The sequence below is a fragment of the Mesitornis unicolor genome, unplaced genomic scaffold (assembly GCF_000695765.1).
Source record: "Mesitornis unicolor isolate BGI_N332 unplaced genomic scaffold, ASM69576v1 scaffold28353, whole genome shotgun sequence".
Lineage (NCBI taxonomy): Eukaryota > Metazoa > Chordata > Aves > Mesitornithiformes > Mesitornithidae > Mesitornis > Mesitornis unicolor.
Genome location: NW_010175780.1, coordinates 23,355 through 44,612, shown reverse-complemented (window position 1 = coordinate 44,612; position 21,258 = coordinate 23,355). Strand labels below are relative to the sequence as shown.

Genomic DNA, 21,258 nt, shown 5'->3' with positions numbered 1-21,258 from the left:
TGCTATGACACTATGAGCACCTGTGCTGTCTGCCAACACCACATACAACTCTGAACCACCACTTTAGACAACGACCTACTGCACCATATTACGCAATCAGTTAAAAAAACACTTACCTAAGACATAAATCCACTTTAAAAACCTAGATCATAGTGCAGTGGGATAAAATATAACAAATATGGAAGAAGTATTTAGTGCCCTTCATTGTTTATTGCCCTTTTAATTGCTGTCAGCAAAATCCACATATGCAAACCATATTACCAACCACTTCTTGATGCATTTCCTAGTTAACTATAGAAAGTTTACTGTACCCTCCAGATGACATGTGAATGCGATGTCACTTAAGAAATGAGAGACAGCAACAATCTGAGAGTTGGAGAGAAATCTTTCATATAGTGAAGATCTAGAAAAAGAAAAAAGAAGGAAAAAAACTCCCCCTAAAAGGTTTCTTTTAAAATTAATTCTTGATCAGTGGATTTTTAGTAGGTGATGAAGTATTACACAATCTAAAAAAATATTGCAAATAATACATATCTACATACATATTTTTATATGCATACAAGTAAAATTTGGCAAAAATAGAACTTTTAAAGTATTTAATATTTATCCTGCCAATGATAATTGCAGGCATAGACATGAGGAAGCTCTTTTCTGCAGCAGGCATTCGGTGTGTTCACGCTCTTTATGCTCTTCAATTACATCCATTGGTAGAGTTTGTAACTTTCAAAATTATACTTTGCTTATGTGAGAGCGAACAGTCACCACACCATCCCTGATGCAGGACATGAAATAGCCCATGGATTTCTTGCCCCACCCACATAGGTAGAAACCTAATTGGAGCAGAGGAAAACAAAACATGACCATATGAGTCAGGAGGGAAAACTAGAAAAAAACAGTATGGGCTTATGTGAAAGCAAACACAGGCACCTACCCATGTAGTGTTTCTACATGATGCATTAGTGAAACATTTTTTCAGTTACCAGTCTGCTATATCCTTTCCCGTTAACAGGGTGGTTTTACAAGCCACTGAACTGTATCTTTGATGTTCGTGATAACCATTCCTAACTCTTTGGAAATTACTTGGCTTAAATCCCCTCAAAAGTCTGTTTATTTTCTCTTGTAACATATTCCTATAGTGTGAGATTAACAGACACAGAGTAGGCCTTCAGGCACTAAGAATGTAAGTTAGCCTAATCTCAAGAAAACAAGATGTGCACTTAACCATAAATATTTTTTTTATAATCACATCAAACATAACATACTTGGTATTCAGTTTTATATAAATTAGTTCTTATGTCAGATCTACTTCTGAGGTTATCCAAAACCCAAACACATAACATTATTTTTACTTGTCCAGGTCTGAATAATATTTACAGATATTAATGCTATATCCATTTCTACAATCATTTGAGACACATTATATAACTTTATTTTTTTATTTGACAAGCAGCAGTATCATGTTCGTCATTTTTTTACATTTTAATGTAGATACAATTATTAGGTTATCTGTCATATTACAATATTTAGGTGGTTTTTTTTTCTCTTTTCCTTTGTCTTAAGATACATTAAAAAACATCAACTGCAAACGTGAAAGGGGAGGAAAAAAAAAAGCATGGTACCCAACCAATTTTCCACATTTCAGCAATACTTCACTCATTCTTTTAGTAAAGTTTTAAGAAATGTCATAATGACATGAGCTTGAAATATCTATAGGCATTTTCATTGACGCTCATGACATGGCACTGGTGATGTTGTAAACAGCAGAAAAACAGGGGCTGCCAAGTGACCAATTATGGAGGCACAGGCCTGCCTCTTCCCACAGGAACACACCAAACAGCGACAGCAATGATCTCCGTACAATCATACCTGCAGGATAGCAACATCATGCTACATAGCTGTATTCGTCTGCAGAGGCCTGGCTTCGCTCTATGTACTGTTTGTCTATCAGAACTTCAATACACTTCTTAATCATGCTGATACTTGGGTTAAACCTAGCTCTTGATTGGCTAATTACCTGCAAAAGAAACATGATTTTTGTGTTATTTTTCTTTACAAAAGTTATAAATGCTACAGAAATATTCACTAAGGGCTTTAAGGCAAATTCAGTATATTTTTCTTTTAAAGGTAGGGTTAAAGAAACCTGGAATAGTTCATTTATAACAATCAACGAAGCATCTCTATATATTAGTGTCAGGACACTTAAACCGACTGCTCAGCTTATTGGTTCAGTTTGCCTGCATGCCAACCAGGTCTTTTCAGTCCTCTTGCTTGCTTAATTTGTCACAGTACAAATGAAGATAAATATTCAGGTTAAAAATTAATCTAATATTAACGCATTTCTTCATTTTACTATTATCACAGTTTAAACAAAGTGAAAATTTTGTAAAATGGAGTGTACCTTTCCATGCTGGCTTTGCTAACTGACTTCTCTTCCTAGAGCAGGTCCCATTTACTTCTGTTTATGTACTTTCATTGTTCTGGAATATTTAATTTATGGACTCCTAAAACTTGTTTGAGTTACAGGAGTCTTACTTGGAATGAAATGCCTGAAGAATGTGTTCATCTTAGTTTTCCTAATAGTTTATACATTTCTGAGTAGTTAAATGTCACTTGATTGTAATTTTCAAAAATTTTCAAAGTTGAACACAATTTTCTTCTCATCTATCACCACTTTTGTTATCACAAAAAGATAGAGAAGACATTTTCATTTCAGCTGTCTGGAAGCTGTAAACAGAGTCCCCCTACTACTGACCTCCTTTCCTACACAATTGGATACCATCAGGACGAACCTCTCTTTCTTCAGTCACTGAAGACTGCGCTATGATTTGGCGAGTTCCATCTGGCTATGCTAGAACTTTGTAATAAATACAGTAAAAAAATTATTTATTGTAAATACAAATCTATGTATGTATTGTGGAACAAACTGCAGCTGCAGGCAAAACTTCAGATGTCTCTTAATATTTCTCAGTTTTGCTCATTCTCTTGCAGAGAAGAGGAGGAAATGGTGTGTAGTAACAAAGTATGCATCTCTATTAACTTGGAAAATTTTTCACATTTTATTTATGTGGCCAAGCTACAGCAAAGAAAATTACTATCTATCATCTCCACTTCCTAGCAATGGTAAGTGAGGCAAAAAAAAGATCTTACTACTCAAGTGTCACATTATATTTTGCCTGTAGTTTCTTTCTCATTTGGTCTGTAAAGAAAGTGATTTTTATTTCAGCTGGATTTCCTGTTTTCTTTACAGCTTTTCCTGGCTGGCTTTGTCCCAGCTCTGGAGCTTGCTGGAGCCCTCTGCGAGCCAACAGAACTCGCCAGGTAGAGCTCACCCAGCAAAGCAAACAAAAAGCTCAACAGAGGGAGTTTTGCTGGGCTTGCAGCCAAGGGTCTGGTACATTCCACAGCAGCAAAATGAGAAGAAACTCAGTGCTAACAAACTAATGGATCTGCTCAGATTTCACCCAACTTCAGCCCTACGCTCAAACTGATCGTCATCATCACACTTCACGCATTTACTTACGACAGAGAAAACAAAAGATAGAATTTTGTTTTGGTAGGGGTTTTTTGATTTGGTTTTATCAAAGATAATACAAATAAGAAAGATGGATAGAAATACCTCAAGGTCAAAATATCTTTTTACTAGGAATGACTGCATTGACCCTTCCTCTCCACTTCTGCCACTGACCTTATTCATTTTAAGGGAAAAGCTACCTCAATTCTGTAAGTGACTACAGCATGGAGCTAAAAGTAAAAACAACAGGGCATATCTCACATGATTAACAATTCACCGAAGAGCACATGCTGACATATACAGGTCTACCAAGGGCCATGAATATTTTCTTGGACACCTCACCCTAAATGAAATGTGTGGTGCTGTAGTCTAACTGTTGGAGCTAACTACATTAAGGCTTGGAGTCATTCAATCATATCTGTAATAACAGAACAATCCTGCCCTTATCTCTCAGAAAAGTATTAGTAAGGTGAGAAAATATTAACCATTCATAGTAAACAGACTTCCTTTCAAAAGATTCACTCTTACTCCTCAAGAAGTCAAAGTAGAAATTTTAAGTGAATGCATTATACAGAAGTGCATAAACATGTTAAAACTAAGATTTTCACCATAATTAGTAACAACATCACTAACAAATGTTTTAAGAAATAAAACGGCTCTTGAAAGTAAATAAAAATCTTACTACAAGTTTAGCAGAGAAAAAAATGAAGTTGGACAGCCAAGAAGTCGGTTATGTACACTTTACAGGTCTAATATTAGTGATGATTATTACTTTCTCACTAAAGGTCAGTCCAGTGAGAAAGCTGAGTCATGTTCAGCTCAGAACCACCTGGCAGTCTGGCCTTATTCATACAACATGAAGCAAAACAAGTTACTGAGCTCAATGCAGACATAAGTAGGTAAAATATCCACTTAACATGAGATTTTAATCTTTGTGTTTAAGCATTACACATACAAAAACCTGTTTCCCCACAATTTGCTCTAAAACCTGGCAATAATTTCTGAAGTGCCTAAGAGGACATCTGTATCACAGACTGTAGAGAGGACACCTAACATTTTAAAGAATCGAGCTCGGGTCCCAGTAACAGTTCAGCTGAGGCAGCATGGAAATTGGCACAAACTAATTCAGGATGCAAAAACAAAGCAAAAAATTAATCCTACTGGATTTTTGTACTGCTTCACCTTACTGCTTGAAGCTTTACAACTGCTTATTTAAGGTTACATCAGGTCCCCGCACTATACTGCAGCACAGGTATCAATTATTTAGAAGCCCAGCCTTCAGTTCTAAGTGCTCTGATCCACCTAGGATATAAGTAGTATTCAAAATGGAGAAACGAAGACTAAATGACGAAAGGACATGATTTTCAAAAGTCTCGTAAATTTATTTAAAAGCTAAGGTTAAAAAACAATACTGGTGGATGTAGCTGGTGATAGATAAATGGAGCACCAACTTTACTTTGTTTCTAACTAGCAAAATATCCACCTTTCTTGCAAAACATGAAGGATCTCCTAATGTTAACAGACTGTACTACTCCGTAAAAGTACTACAAGTGCAAAGCACAGCAGAGGCACATCAGATGGTGTCTCCTGCATTAAAACAAAGGAAGAAGCAACCAGAAAGGATTTTTTGTTCCCAAAAAATATAAAAATTTGTAGTCTATTCCACCAATATAAACTCATCTCAAGCAAAGTACACTTAGAAAACATTTTCTAAGAATTTAAGAGTAGGGAGGAAAAAGTATTTTCAAAGATAAAACAGGGTTTGTCTACAATTTTCTCGATTTAAATGTAAATTCTTACAGGATTTCATCATAATTGCATGGATCATTTAAGTAACAGAAAACCAAATAACTACAGATTTTGAGAAGTAATCAGGACCCATGCTGCCTCATCTTTTAGATATTCAAAATCAGATTTCTTAGAATAAGCTTGCTTTCAAGGTATGTGTGTACAAGCACTATGTCAACATCCAAAACCTTTAAGATGTCTCACATTGCAAGTTCTGGGCTTACAAGCTCTCTGTAGCTGCTTATCTTTTGTTAGGAAATAAAAATTAAGTGTTAGGTGTGGTAAGCGATTTCCTCCATCACCACAGGTCAGAAAGCATAGATGAGATCTCAAAACGACAGAATGCCTCTCCACCTCCATGCTCAAAATGGTCCAATAAAGCGGGAATCTTTATTCCCTCTCTCACCAGTCCGCTCTGAGGCTACCCAGCAAGGCTCAGGAGGTGCAAGAATGAATTAAACTGGAGAATTAATACCTTGGGAGGCTGAGGAAACTAAAACTGGGAACTGGCTGGTAGGAGCAAAGAATAAGGTTGTAATAGCAAATACCATTAGGCAGGGAGTGAGCACAGATGGGAAAGTGGGAGAAAACCGAAAGAAACAGCACTTCCTTCCCAGCCAGTCTGTGACAGTTCACAGATCATTAATCTAGAATCTGAAAAATCCAGACAACTGTACCGCTTAATGGAAAAGGGAGATAAGAAGTGCATGTCTACATATTCAGACAACTTCTAAAATTTAAGCTCTGAATTAGAATAAAATCCAATTTTACAATTAGAGCTCAAAGTTGAGCTAGGTGCTTCTGTGGAAATTTCACATCTTGAATATCCATACTCAGGTTTTCAACTGAACCTACAGCTCTGGCAGTAATTCTTCTAGGATACAACATCAGTCCCCACAGAACCAGCCAACAGGAAAGAGCAAGCACTTGATGCTTCAGTGTTAAGACACATGTACAAGACTGAGGGATCACAGGCAGTGCTCCAGTACTGCAGTTCAAGGCAGACTCCAGTGAAATTCTCACTAATTTCACTGAGGTATTTGTTTTGACATGAGGGACAGTTTTGTGATCAGAAGTTTTACCCAACTATCCCAAAGATTTTTATCAAATCATGCTTAAGAAGAGGATTTTATCTTACCTCCTGAATAAGAGCATTATGTCGCAACACTTTGCGTGCTTTCATGATACGGACTATAGCAGCTTGAAGATACATTTTTCTGTCTTCATCTACAGCACTTCTGGTCTGCTCCATCTCCTGTGATATAGGAAGAACAGTAATGCTTAAAATATAGTAAGATCAATAAATATTTCATAAAAGTATCCTCGATCTATACTTTTTACTTTATTACAAGTGGTCAATTAATACAAAAATCTAGGTAAAGTTCAACTCCAGGCAAAGTACTTCTATAAATCTAGAACATTAAGTTTCAGGAAAGTCCGCAGGAAGGTAGGAAAGAGACATCCAAACTAGCATTTTTGCTAGAGAGAAAGGCAGGCAGCATTTACTGTAATGTATTGAGTTTGGCAGCACGTACATCCCTTGCACAAAACGCTTTGTTTTAGGAGATACAGTGGGAACACAGATTATCAGCACTGGAGTTAATCTTAGTTGATGAAGGATGCAAACCATAGGAAAACAGAGTCGACTGGTTCTGCTGTTCTTGGAATAAGTTGCTTTTGTTGGTGATGTTTATAAAAAAAGTCTCATTAGACAGGACAAGCTAAATGTCAATCCCATTCGGTACAAGAGGAACAGCTCTTGTTTATCTTCTTTCCTATTCCGTAGTCTGTCTTTTCCTGTCGATATTTTAAGTACAAAAAAAAAATTGCAGCACTTAAGCTTTAAACTTAAAAAAATTCTTTACGATGATTTAAATCTTACACAGCAACTCTTACATCTGCTTATGCCAAGCTAATACAATAAAATCAATTGTAGAAAAATAACCTTCCTAAGCAGTTCAAGCTAGAAACACCAAAGAATACTTGCCTGTGGTGTGTCTTTCTGCATTGAAGTAGTAATTTTAAATTTTGTTCGTTTACTGCTGAAGTTCATATTTAATGAAAATGTAGACTCTGTCTCTATATCTTCCTGCAATAAAGAAATCAGAAATTGAACCAGAAAACTGTAACATTTTACTTCGAAAATTCAGTTAGGGGCTTGCACACATACAATTAATTTCAACAGATTTGTAGTTGGAAATTCTAAAATGCCACCTGAACCAGGTTAATTTTCTAAGCTACAGTTTAAATAACCTAGAAATCAAGTGTATTTTAGAAAACACTATGAAGGACTCTGACATACATTAATATTGTTAACAAGTCAATATGATTATAGCCATTTCTGTTTTAATACTTTGACAGCTTATCTTAGTTGCAAACAGTCTCCATTTAAACTCATTTTCTCCCTGAAAAGAAAGTAGGATTTACATTTATTTACAGAATAACCTCAAGAAAGAGCTGTTGCTTTCACAACTGTTAATACTATTGCCTTCCAGAACTTAAAGAAACACATCTAAGCGTTTTGTTGCGTTATAGCAGAAACAGTTGACAAACCACTACTCTTGCAGTTCCACATTTATCTGTATGTTTCTAATTTTTTTCCTGTCAAATTATCAGTTCTTCTCAACACACGTAAAAGTACATTTCTTTCAATAAATGGTAGCTGTTCCCTGCAGTCCAAGCACCTTTACACTGAACTAACAGGATGACCTGACCAATATTCGCACTTTCCAGACAAGAGTCTGTACAAGTATTACCAATTTTCAGCAGAATAAAGTTACTGGCCTTCTTAGACTTTGCAATCTTGCCAAACCATGGTTGCCTCAAGTACAAATACTTTAGTAAACACAGTCAATATTTATCAAGATATATACTCAAAACAATATTAATACTAATTTTATAATAAAGAATACTTGTTGCAGAGTATAGTATTTTATAACATCCAGGCACAGTATAGAAATTTTAACATGAAAGGCAAAGATCAACAGCAATAAAAGATATAAGCTAACATTATATTTTAGCACTATTGTGCTTAAATGAGTATGAACCAAAATAAATTGTGCTCTGCATGGACTCAAAAAGCATGATTCTAATGTACCAATAAAGACTTCGCCAAAAGCTGCTTCTTTTTTTGTTCTCTTTCAAAAAAAACCAACAAACCCAAACAAAAGCAAACGACAACATTTAACACTATACTTTTCTGTGTGGCTCAGATACAGGTAAAGAGAAGTTAGTGTATTTAATTTCACTGCTTAAGCCACTAAAGTTCACTGGCTTATTCAATAAGTAAGCTGATAGACTGTCTAGAGATCAGCTTTCACAGTGCTGGACAGAGTGCAAAGAAAACAGAATTAGCAGAGGTGTCTGAATACAATAGCCTAGAAGTCAAAGAATCAGAAAATGCAGTGGTAAACATTAAAAGGTAAAAGGGATGGAAAGCTATACTCTTCACTCTTCAGTGACGTATGCTTAAAGAAAGCGGGCAACCCTTATACAACAGACATAAATTAAATTAAAACCTTTAGATAATGGGCAGCTTTCTATGACTATGGAGAATCTCATTTTTTTCTGTAGTAGCTCCTATCATTAGATTTCACCCATGGTTTAACAGACATCTTCCAAGCCACTGCTCCAACCTGAACTCATTTCTAGATATTGGAAGCATGTCCTATGCTTCAGCCAAGCATCAGATCTTCCTTGTTATCTCACTTTCCATTTTCTAACATTTTCCTGATTAAAGAAAACAAAAAGCAGCTATTAGAGCAGCTTTGGATTTCTTTCTGCAAGTGAAGTGAACAGCTTATCTCAGTTTCTTCTACCTGATACTGTCTGAATAACTTGGGCTTTCTGGGCTAGCTGGAAGCACATGCTAAAGTTTGTATGGTATGCACAGGCACTTCTGTTGTGCTTCTTATGTAACAGACATCTGTGTCCATTGCTGCAAGGGAAAAAGAGTGACTGATTCTGATTTCACATGGGTCATACAGAAGTATAAAGCAGAGTCAGAAACAAAACGTGTGACAACCATTGCTTTAACCACAAAAAAAGCTCAGATATTACTGGAATTCCATGAAACTCAAAGAATGATAAGATTCTGGCAAACTACAGCAAAAATCCTCTAACACAAGCCCTCCTTGCTCCTTTTCCTTCTCCTTCCTCCTCCTGTAATCCATCATGAAGGAAGAACAAGCTTGCTGTCACTTTGAGTCTCCTAATCCCACAGATTTTTTTTTAGGATCTCCAGAAAACTCTCTGGTTTACTACTTGGGTTCCTTCCCATGATTCAGTACAACTTTGAAAGTGATGTATTTAAAGCGTATTCCCCTCCAATGGCAGTGAGTCTAAAGCCACATGGATGAAATGCAACAGAAACAATAAAGTCCTTGCGTTATTACCTTGTCAGGATACCATGCTGTTACAGGCATATCGAGCAAACAAAGACAGTCTGCTTCCTCCTGTCTCTTTCCTTAGAAATACAGACTTAGAAGTGTTCACAAGGGTCAATACAGTTTAGAACAAAACAGCAAACAGTGGATTCTTTTATATTAAAAATGCCCTCAACCAATAGGAGAATCACAAGACTGAAAATACGAAGCTTTTTTATATCATTACTGCATACCTTGTCTGAGTCATGGTTGATCATTTTGACATCAAGTAAGGATTTGATGGTTTTTGTCAGTTCCTTCTCATTCATTTGTGTACTATCCTGAAGCTCCTTGTAACTGACTGTTTCACTGTTGTTGAAAGCAAGCAACACTGCCATTTGGTATGTTGTGACCATGGCTACGTAAGGCTTGCACAAATAATTCATTTTTACTTCACCTGTGAAGATACAAGTAGAATTTCATAAACTGATGGAATGCACTGAAAACTCATCTGAAGTTCACACCTAAGCATGCATTTAACACTTGGAATGGGAAGATGAAAACTGATGTTGTGTATTTAGATATAGAATCTGCAACAAAATAACTCTGATTAATACGAATACTAGAATAGTAGTGTTTTTGAGAAAAAAGGAAATCTACAGTGTTGAATTTGAATAATACAATATAATTTGTAGTAATAGAAAAAGGAAATTGCAAATAGCCTCAACACATTGCAATGCATAAACTTCCACTAGTAACAGCTTGCACAGAATCACAAAACAGCGATTACAGGAAAGCTGTTTCAAGGAAAGATTTAAAAACAAAATAAAAGACTCATCCAATAAAATTTTTCATAAATTCTCCTAAAATAAAAAAGAAAAATACAGAAAAAAAGCAAAAAAGCATGAAAGAAATTCACCTGAAAGCAGATTCAGATTTTCTGTGTGAAGGTGAGTGTGAGTTAATGACAACCTTCTATTATCAGAACTAAATTTTCTTTACGTTATATTGTATTTGAGTCTGGTTTTCACCTCCACATAATGAGTTGTGGTGTTCAGTCATTAAAGCTTGATACTGAAAGCACTTGAAATAAAACACAGCTGACTGATACTTACTAAACTAAGCTACATTTTTATGTATCTCTTCTAAAGAAGTTTCTTAACATTTATTTCTATATAGCAAATATAAACATAGGTAAATATATATAGATATATATATATATACGCACTCTCAAAATTATTTAATACTCAGCTAAGGGACATCTGACACTACAGAAACAGTTCCAGGACAATTGCATTAATTCCGCAGTTCTGCTGCACTGTTTTGTGGTTAAGAATGTACAGCTCTGGTTTTACTTGGATTTAACAGATCACAGATAACATATGCAAGTTTACAAAACACAAATTTTGGAAGTATTAAGAATCAAATATTAAATTAATTTACAATGCAAAACAAGTCATTTGACCTTAAATGCCACATAATGTTCCAACTCCAAAGTCTGTTGCCATTTGAAAAGGACTTTTAACAAATAACTGTCAGTTGTACAGCACATAAGTTTAGCAAAGCTATGTCTTTTTACCTGTACAAAGATAATGTAACCAAGTAAGCTTCCGTCCACTAAAATGCTGACTGTAAAATAATTCAAACTGCAAAACAAAATGAATGTCCGTTAGTCACATATACAACTATTTACAATAGTTTATTATCAGAGTACCACCCCTGTGCACAAACTAGGTTGAAAATCCATAAGAAAAGTTTAAATATAAATTTGACCTTAATTCTACATATTAGCCATACAGCCAAGAGGAACAAATGAGACTGCATATATTGGTAAGTGCCTACTAAATCTTAGTTTTAGTATTTAAGCTTTTAATTTTTTTTAATTAAGAAAAATATTCAGAAATTTTGCTATTGTACCTCCTATCTAAAAGAAACAAGAAGTGTGGCTTGCAGACTAATCCTAATTTAAGTTCTAAGTGCTTTTTGGCAATGAGAAAAATTTGAGCAGGTTCAAAGAATCATTCCTTAAAACTAGATCAAAACTCCCTACACCCCACGTAGCAAACTCTTTGTACACATCAATGTGGCTTACTCTGATTTGGTCTGGCAACTCTGATTAACATTGATGGAAAATATAAAAAGTGGGAATTCTGACCTCTTTAAGAATCAGCTGTTTCTTCACTTACAAGCTTATACAGTACGAAAGCCAGTATTTGTATACCATTGAAATAAGTATGTATTTATAGGAAGCTCCAACCATTTCGGAGTTTGAAAAAGCTGCTAAACAGTTTGCCCTGTTATGAAGGTACGCCCACACTTTGGAGTGCAACTGCAAAACGCTATTTTCTTTCCAAATCTTGGCCAGAATCCTGAGAGAACTCTCTCTCCATGGGTCAAATGATCAAATCTGACAGTCAAGATAGACACTGATAATTTTTCAAAGACTCCCCAAGGTCATGTTCAGTTTCCTCAGTAATAAGTACAATTTAGAACATTAATTCTAGTGAGGTGACACGTGAATAAATTTGCTCCTTTGAACTGGCGAAACAGTGAAGTTAGGCAAGCAACCCAAACTCTGAGCTGCTTCTCGTACCTAAGTCCATAACCGAGCCACAACTGACAATACTCCTATTTTAAACTCACAAAGAACAGCAAAAATGTCATCAGTCACTGTCTGTGGGTCTCAAAGTATGGACTGGAAACGATTACATTGCTAAAACCAAACGCCACTTAATACAGCAGAGATAAAAGCAGAATAAAGAGTTCTAATGCTAAGCAGTAATATATGAAAAAGCTCCCTTACCACAGAAAGAGGTATTTGCCATTATAAAATAGATAAAATGGCAATTCAAGGTAAAAAAAACTGCTTAAAAATTTTGTTATGTCCAATAATATGAATTTTTTGTTGCCTAAAATGTACTTCATCATTAAATACACTTCAGCAAAGATCAACACACATACTCTGTACTTTAACACAAACATTGTACAGATAACATGTGGAACACAATAACAGAACCAAATGAAGTAAAATACTCCACCTCTACATAGCAAAAATGATCACATAAACCCAGAATATTTAGCCAAAGTAAAACCTTTATTGCTTTGAGAATTCACAAAATTGCTTTAAGGAATTTCGCATGAAGCTTGATTTTGAATTACTCCTATGAAATATGGGACAAAAAAAATCTGTACCTGCATTTTAATCTGCTGTTAAACCCATTCAGATTTAATGTTATAAACAAAAGCTACTTTTATCTAAATATTAAGAATTGGTTCTAAAGCTAAGAATTGACCCATTTCATGTGACTGTATTTATTATTATCTCCCTCATCAATCATGAAATGTAGGAGAGAGATGGGGGGGGAAAGGTAACTATGCCAATACATATATAAATTCAGCATGTCATCTGGGGACCTTTCCAAATTCCATATGGACTGGAGAAATGACAGCCATGAGTTACAAACAAAATGAAGCAGCTCAGGTTTTTCTCTGTTAGAGTCATCATCTTTTATTTGGACCTATTTTACATTTTCCACATGTTTACAAGAAGCCTCCTACTAACCTACCATCTGTACACTTTTTTCCAGTTCCTGAGGAATTGCAAATGTAGAAGAAGGAGCCTGAGTGAGAGGCCATGCACCAGCCTAAGGGTACCAGGAAAAATAAAAGCATTAATATTTTCATACAATATACACATTAAGAAAAAATAACACTATTAACAGATCTATAGTGTATAGTATGCCATAAGACATTCAATTTAGACCAGAAGTTTTACTGCTCATTTTTTACTACTCCTTACACATGCCCCACTGAGGTATTAATTCAAGGCAAGAACACAGAGCATTTTACATCCCTACTGTTTAGTGTGTTAGCTGGTCAATTTTAAAAAGAAAAGCTAGGAAAACAAATTATTCCAGAATGATCACAAGGTGTCAGTTTCCATGTAAGAAGCATTCATAGTTAGAAAAATTGTTCACTTGTTATCAGAACATTAAAATTAAGTACAAATTACTCAATAGTAATAAACATACATTAGTACCTGTAGAACATAAATCTGAAAACTAATTCCCAAATCTATAATCGTGTCTTGGTTTTTGATAAAGTTGTTGAATTTATTGTTGAGATCAGCACTAACACTCATGTCTGTGTACATTCGATGGAGCTTGCTGGTAAATTCATAACCACAGGCTTGCTGTGAAGAAATATTGTAACAGGTTCACAATGAAAACGTTATTTATTATACAGACTATGCATGTTCACTACTAAATATGAAAATCTAGTCAGCGGAAGTTGTCATAATGTTTACAGAGAACACTATTTACAATAGAAAACCAAGGTTATAAAAGAAAATTATCAGATTTATCTTAGTTTCATATTCTATACATTGTTTTATATCCACAATGTTATTTTATAAAATTGAAAGATAGAGGTAGTTTATGAAAGTCCTTGGTACTTTTATAATGAAAATATGAATTATTTGAACACACTTAATAAAACTACCCAAAACCTTATAAAAATCTGAAATGTCTAAGTGATACTGGGCCATGTATCTTTCATAGACTACCAAAAAGTTAGGTTTTCCTTTCAGCTGTTGGAAACAGTGTCTACTGACTGCTAAATCATCTCTGGCACCCTCTGCTGCTCCCTCTGAACATTACATACTCCTATGTTCTACATTAGAAGACGATTACATTACCTTTAGCTTATTAATCATGGCTTCTTCAGAATCCATAGACATAGACAAACCATGAATTAATCTTTTTGCCAACATTCTGGCATAGAACTGCATTTAAAAAAAACAACAGATATGAGGGTTTTTAAAAGCATAACCACAGTCTTCTAGTATACTTTAAATGCAACACTAACATTTATTATCAGAAGTTACCTTTTGGAATACATCTTTGTCATCAATGTATTTGAAAACAGTAATGAAACTTGTAAGTTTGTCTTCTACTTCATTCTCTGTCATTCCTTTTGCCGACTTCTTCAACAAGTTGTCACAGTACTTGGCCAGCTCAAATTAGAAAAAAGAAAAAACAAACCCAAACCTACTTGTCAAGCCTGAGAACGTATGGATGCTAAGGTATTCCAAACTTCTACACAAAAGCTAAAGCATGAAGTAAGTCACAGTCCATAGTCACATGCTTTCTTACAAGGGCTGTATTCATAGGCAAGCTACCTCCACAGAAAATACAAATTCTATATAAAAAAATTACAACTGCACCGATTTTGCACATCGACAGAATGTGCAGGTTAAGTTAGTTATTACCACTGAAATACACACCTGAGGCTGACTTAGTGAGAAATGGATATTCATGTAACAGACCCTATGGCAATTCATCTGACAATTAGACACAAGTATTATTACTTTATACAACACATATCACCTACCAACTCAGGTGCTTTGCAGATCGACTTGGGCTCCCTATAGTTAACTACTGATGTCAAAGCCTACAAAGGAACAGAGAGCAGAAAGAAAAAATGAGAATTACTTAAAACTTCGTCTTTCGTTAAATTTGAAGAAATTGAAAAAATGTTCCAGGTAAAGACCATTGAGACCATGTAAAACTGAACTACATACAAGGGGACCAAAAAAAAAGAAACAATGAATTAAAGTGTTTGAATTGCTGTTCTGTGAGAATGTGTGTTGAACATTTTTAGACTAAGATTTATGTAGGAGTGGAAAGAGTAGGGGAACGGAAGGTAATTGCAGAAAGCAGGAGAACAAATTAAGTTCTGATTAGAAATTTAAATGTTAAAGTATGAAAATTTTGGTATACAGCAAGATATATGGTCCAAAAGCATGGATGGAAAGAAAGAAACTGAGGAATAATTGCAGATAAAGCAGATTTGAGCAGCAGCACATCAACAGCAGCTTACATCAACAGCACGTATCTTGAGCTGAAAAACATATATGGGGTGCTCACAACAGTAAGAAAGGAAAGATCTTTTGGTTGTTGCATTTTTTGATAGACTAAAGAGGGGAAAAAAAATACTGTTGAAAGTGGAAATTCAAAGCAGTGCACTACAAAAAATACGGTAGCTGAAGAAAATCTGAACATGAGGAAAAGTAAAATTAAGGCGATAATGACAGTAAACAAATATATCGGAACCATCAGTAGTTTCTGAACTACATAGCATATTTAAATTAACATTTTAAAGTAATACTGAACCAAAAATATTGCATGACCATAGTTCCTAGGAATTATAGTTCCTTCTATGGAAGGAAAACATGCTTTTTGTTATTATTATAAAGAAGAAGTGACAAATAACTCTCTTGTACAATGCCTCCACATTGCAGTATTTGATAATATGTCCCTAGAATCCCTGTGAGAAAAGACTGCATGACATGACAAGAAATACGAAACTCTCTGAAGCTCAAAGCATTATCCACAATGAAAAGTTGACAGCACATTAAGATTTTAAATGCTTATTGTAATAAAGATTGCTGAAGTGAAGAACTGATGTATTTAAGGAAAAAGTACATTGTCTATGCGCCAGCAAATGTAGTTGCCAATCTCGTATTACTCCACCTTCTGGTACATGAGATTAATTGCAACTGAGGCAGAAATTAATTAGGTTACTGAAATAAGCATTTGTTCTTAAACACTGAATAATTATTTTCTCAATATCACAAACACAGATGAGTAACTACTACTGATACTATCACTGGTATCTTCATCACTGTGTCTTCCCAGATTAATTTTGGCTGAAAATTGTCAAAGTTTAGACTACGACCCTAACTACAAAATGTAATTACTGTAAACACCACAAATGAGCAATGAAATGTACGCATGCATCCTATGACAGGAAATAATACACAGGGAAGTAGTAAGTGCACTGTCTAGGAGGAAGATACAATGATATATGAGAATGAGTGCTTGAAAGAGTCCAGCGCAGAGCCGCAAAGATGATAGAGGGAGTGGAGCATCTCCCTTATGAGGAGCAGCTGAGGGAGCTGGGTCTCTTTAGCTTGGAGAAGAGGAGACTGAGGGGTGACCTCATGAATGTTTATAAATTTGTAAAGGGCGAGTGTCAGGAGGAAGGAGCCAGGCTCTTCTCAGTGACAAACAATGACAGGACAAGGGGCAATGGGAGCAAGCTGGAGCATAGGAGGTTCCATGCGAACATGAGGAAAAACGTTTTTACTGTGAGGGTGACAGAGCACTGGAACAGGCTGCCCAGAGAGGTTGTGGAGTCTCCTTCTCTAGAAACATTCAAAACCTGCCTGGACACGTTCCTGTGTGACCTGGTCTAGGTGATCCTGCTCTGGCAGGGGGGTTGGACTGGATGATCTTTTGAGGTCCTTTTCAACTCCTAACATTCTGTGTGAGTGGGAAATAAACAAATGGTTTAGATAAAATGTAGTTCTTTTTTGAGGAGGAGCCACTCAATCCCTCAAGAGCCCAGGCAGGTTTTGCAGAATTTAGTCACGATGTTAACAACAAAAACAACAACAACAACAACAACAAAGTAACAACAACAGCAGTAAATAATAATAATCGTAATAGTAATAATAATTATTATTAAAATTTGTAACAATTATAACTGTTATCGTAAATACCTTCATGGCTATGCATTTCAAAATAAAGAGCAGCAAGTCTCTTTCCTTAAACAGGCTTATTTAACCTCAGGTGCAGTTCTCATCTGGAAAAAGTTATCTATTTTGACAGCAAGTGAAGTAATGTAAGTTTCCATATGTTCTTTGCAGTCAACTTGAAAAATCTAAATAAAGCTTCCATGTAAGTAATACAATCAGCATTCACAATTCAAACATTACGGCAGCAAGCAGATTCAAGCTCAAATGTATGTAAGTTACCAAACTTCCCTAAAACCACAATTTGTTGTGGTTTTTTTCATTTTCCAATGCTTTTTCAGTTCCTAAGTAAAAGTTACCTTGTCAAGGGCACTCATAAAGTGTTGATCACCATTCAAAACCGTGTTGATGAGTTGAACAAATTTACTATGTACTTCCAAAACTGACTCCACGAACTGAGTTGGCATCTAAAAAAGGTAAAGAAAACAGAAAAGAAGTTATTGAGAAAAGCAGTATTATCTACACACAAACATATCTACATCGGTTCTACATTTTTTCTTATTATTATTTTCCATAGAAGTTAAAATCATCGTGATTAAGACTTTGAGAGGATGGATTCTGTGTTGTTGTACTATTACACTACTGTGCTTGAGCATATTTTGGCAATAAAAACTCTATGGCTACATTTACAGTCCTGCTACAAAACACAGATTTGAGTCTCTCCTGCTCTTGTGCTGTCTAATCTTTTCCATCATACCCTAAAATCTTTTATTAGCCCTTTCAAAAATAATTAATGCTAACATGCAGATATAGCAATCAAGTTAAAAAGGTACTGAAATAAGTCAACTGCTGCTTCTCCTACACACTCACTTCAGAGACAGAAAATCCAGATTAACCCTTTGAATCTTCCTGCATAGTACAGTTACCAATTAAATTCAGGGCACCACATTTCAGCATAACACCTGATACAGAAATGACTAACATGAATTAGAGGAGTCTACACAGACAAGCTGGCAGGCACCAATGCAAGAGTGTGCAATGCACTGGCTGCATCACATGGCTCTCCAACTGCATTCTCAGGTGACACATTAAAAATGTTTTGATGGCAAAGTACTTAATCCACACAATGGAGCAAGTATTTCACATTTTGAATTTATCTACGTAACGTTGTGAATTCTCATCACCCTCATGGCTCTGCATTCATTTCCCTATGTAGACACTATCAGTTTGAAAGAATAAGCTCAGTAAACTTATAACTTGAAAGCAAACTATGCTACTAAAGACTTCAGTGACTTTTCGGTATGCACACAAGTTACAGAAGAGTAAGCACTTCTGTGCCATCAATAGAAGAGTGAATTTATAACAGTTCATATTTATGTATTATTATAGCAGAAAGATAGGACGGCTAAAGTCACCATCCTAAAGTGAGCACAGATCTAGACAGCAAGATGTGTACATGTACAAATATAATGCCAAATGAAAGCTTGCTTGTTTGTTTCTGAACAGCAATGCTAAAGGCACTAAAACGGAACCGAGCAATTTAAATACATATGAACTGAAAAAAGTTTAACACAGTTTAGTAAAATAATTAAGCTGCAGTATTTTCAGAAATTACATGAAAATATGAGAATACAAAGCTATTAGTGAAAAGTACCACACTGAAATCAGGACAAGATGTCAAGTCTTTAGAAATAACATATAATTAAACTAAATGGAATCGTTGGTTCCTAACATACCAGAACAGCAAATGTCACTGACTTAGAGAAATTCAGGAAAAAAATACACACATGGGACAAAAGGATCTACTTGCCATGACAGCATTAAACAAAGAACAACGAGAAATATCTAGCTGCAGTTGTTTCTGGTTAGGTCACAACAATCAACTCTCAGGACAGATATGTGGCGCACAGCTAAGTGTGCAAATTAGAAGTCACAATTTATCCATAATGTTCCAAACAAATTTCATATAGACAAAATAAAAAAAATCCAAACCAACAACCAACCAACAAAATAGACTAAAAAGAAAAGGGTAGACATTTCGCCAGGAACGTTAATCAAATTTTCAGCTGCCTGAGAAAACTCACATTTTCCTGAGAAAGATTGCTGGTTGCTCTAAGGCCCTCATCATGGATATGGTTTTGTAGTTCCTGAATCATATGAGGTAAACCACTTGACACAGCACGAAGTAGAGTATACATATTTGCCATGTCTGTAACAGAGATACATTTTTATAGAATATGCTTAGAAACACTAACAATAAACACTTAATTTAGCATCATAATTTCACAGAGAACTTTTCAAAGACTGAAACAAGACCAACTTTTGAAAAAAAAATTAACATACACTACATGACTAACAAAAGAATAAAAGGAGAGTAGGGCTAATATGAGCATTTACTGAGTACTGCCACTGCGACAACGTCACTTATCCAGCACTGCTTATTTTGGAGGAACTCCAAAAGGAGAGGTGGGATAATAAGGAAAAGTATTGTGCCAGTTTATTTTAATCCTTATCCTCCCTAAAACTCCCTTAGTAGCAGTTGACTAAAATCAGTTTAGATGTCTTCTTGACTTTTTGTTTTCCTCCAGTGGTGGCTTGAATTTTTTCTCAAGTTTGAAAAGCTGCAAATAAGCAAATGTTGGTTTTATGATTTTTTTCCTTCCAAAAAAAGGATCCAAGCTCTAATCATGATCAATTTTGCAGAACTCTCTAGAAACTCAACCCTGTTATTAGATATGAGTTTGACTGTGAAAAAACAATTTCTTTCACATAATAGATACCATCTTCAAAGCAAGAATAAGCACTCTTCCAAGGGTAAGAGGCAGGTTTTTAGTCAGGCAAGGAATGTAACTATAAGAGCATCTGCTTCTGTAAAAGCATTTGGGAAGAGAAGTCACAAGATATTCAAGACAATAAAAAGTCCTGAACAACAAAAAGCAGCAAAATATTTTATAATCCTGATCTGTCAAATGATGATGAAGAAATCTGTAAAGACAGAGCCATTGGTTTATGAATGAAAACACAAGAATAAAATGTGGTCAGTTCTACAAGACACAGGACTTCAGTGTGTTTTTAAGACAACTAAGACAAGGAAAGAGAAAGAATATTGGCCGAAAGAAGGATCATTAACAGTAAAAAGAAGGTTTGGACAATATATTTGGAAGAATGATAATGAATTACATGGTAAAAGAAAAATGTCATTTGGGGTTTAACTGGGCTTTCTAGATAAGTAACATATATTATTAGGTGAAAATGCTTAAGCGCATGGAAGGTCAATGAATAAATACAGTAAAATACAATGCTAAATGGATAAATTAAAAACCACTTCATGGTTTCCGGGATCAAGACTTACCACTTCTTTTCTCTTGTCTGATAATATTGTGACATTCTGCGTGTAGAAACTGCAAGTGATCAGCTACCATTCTCTGTTGGCATTCATGAATCACTTTGCCATACGAGCTGGGATGCAAGTATTTCCGACACCGCATTTCTTCATCTTTTAATCTACCTAAAACCTACAGACAAGTTTTTAAACTGAGAGCTGATGAAATACTAACAACCAATACAGAACCATGCATATACAACAGTATACATTTGTAGAATGAGACACACGAATAGGTAACAAAGTTAAAGAAGAACTTGTCTGAGATGCTGAAAAATTAAATTTGCTCTTTTGAATGAGGCTATCACTGAATTGATAACATCTTCTACTCTGAGTACTGATTAGGCTCAGTCACTACTGGATGTCTAATAACACTCAAGAGTTCTCATCATTTTCTTCTTCCTTTCAACTTTGTGACAAGTCTTCTCTAATTTCTCCTACCACATTTGTTATTCTTTCTGAGAAAAGTTTTACCACAATACTTAATTATATGACTCTAAGAATCACTTTTCTGTTACAAACCCATCTGCTTGTACATAAATGTCTTGTCAAAGCGTACAGGTGTGTATATCTGAGGTATTAATAAAAACTCTTTTTATAACTTCAATGAAGGAAATAGACATTATCATAAAATAAGTCCTACAAATACTGACATATCCAGTGAATATAAGAGGAG

The 21,258-nt window shown here is 35.2% G+C and overlaps 1 protein-coding gene across 1 annotated transcript in view; it reads right to left on the bottom strand.

The window, feature by feature from the left end:
- Positions 1 to 1,417: 1,417 nt before the first annotated feature.
- CUL2 (cullin 2) overlaps positions 1,418 to 21,258 on the bottom strand; it is a 40,467-nt gene continuing 20,626 nt past the window's right edge. Inside the window, exons 8-20 of the mRNA XM_010181517.1 lie at positions 20,553 to 20,715; positions 19,285 to 19,409; positions 17,560 to 17,667; positions 15,055 to 15,114; positions 14,549 to 14,677; positions 14,360 to 14,446; positions 13,703 to 13,855; positions 13,230 to 13,307; positions 11,243 to 11,309; positions 9,918 to 10,120; positions 7,287 to 7,388; positions 6,438 to 6,554; positions 1,418 to 2,014 (exon numbers count right to left, since the gene is read on the bottom strand). Coding sequence (XP_010179819.1) covers positions 1,883 to 2,014; positions 6,438 to 6,554; positions 7,287 to 7,388; positions 9,918 to 10,120; positions 11,243 to 11,309; positions 13,230 to 13,307; positions 13,703 to 13,855; positions 14,360 to 14,446; positions 14,549 to 14,677; positions 15,055 to 15,114; positions 17,560 to 17,667; positions 19,285 to 19,409; positions 20,553 to 20,715 — 1,524 coding nt within the window. The 3' untranslated portion in view covers positions 1,418 to 1,882. The remainder of the gene's footprint in view (positions 2,015 to 6,437; positions 6,555 to 7,286; positions 7,389 to 9,917; positions 10,121 to 11,242; positions 11,310 to 13,229; positions 13,308 to 13,702; positions 13,856 to 14,359; positions 14,447 to 14,548; positions 14,678 to 15,054; positions 15,115 to 17,559; positions 17,668 to 19,284; positions 19,410 to 20,552; positions 20,716 to 21,258) is intronic.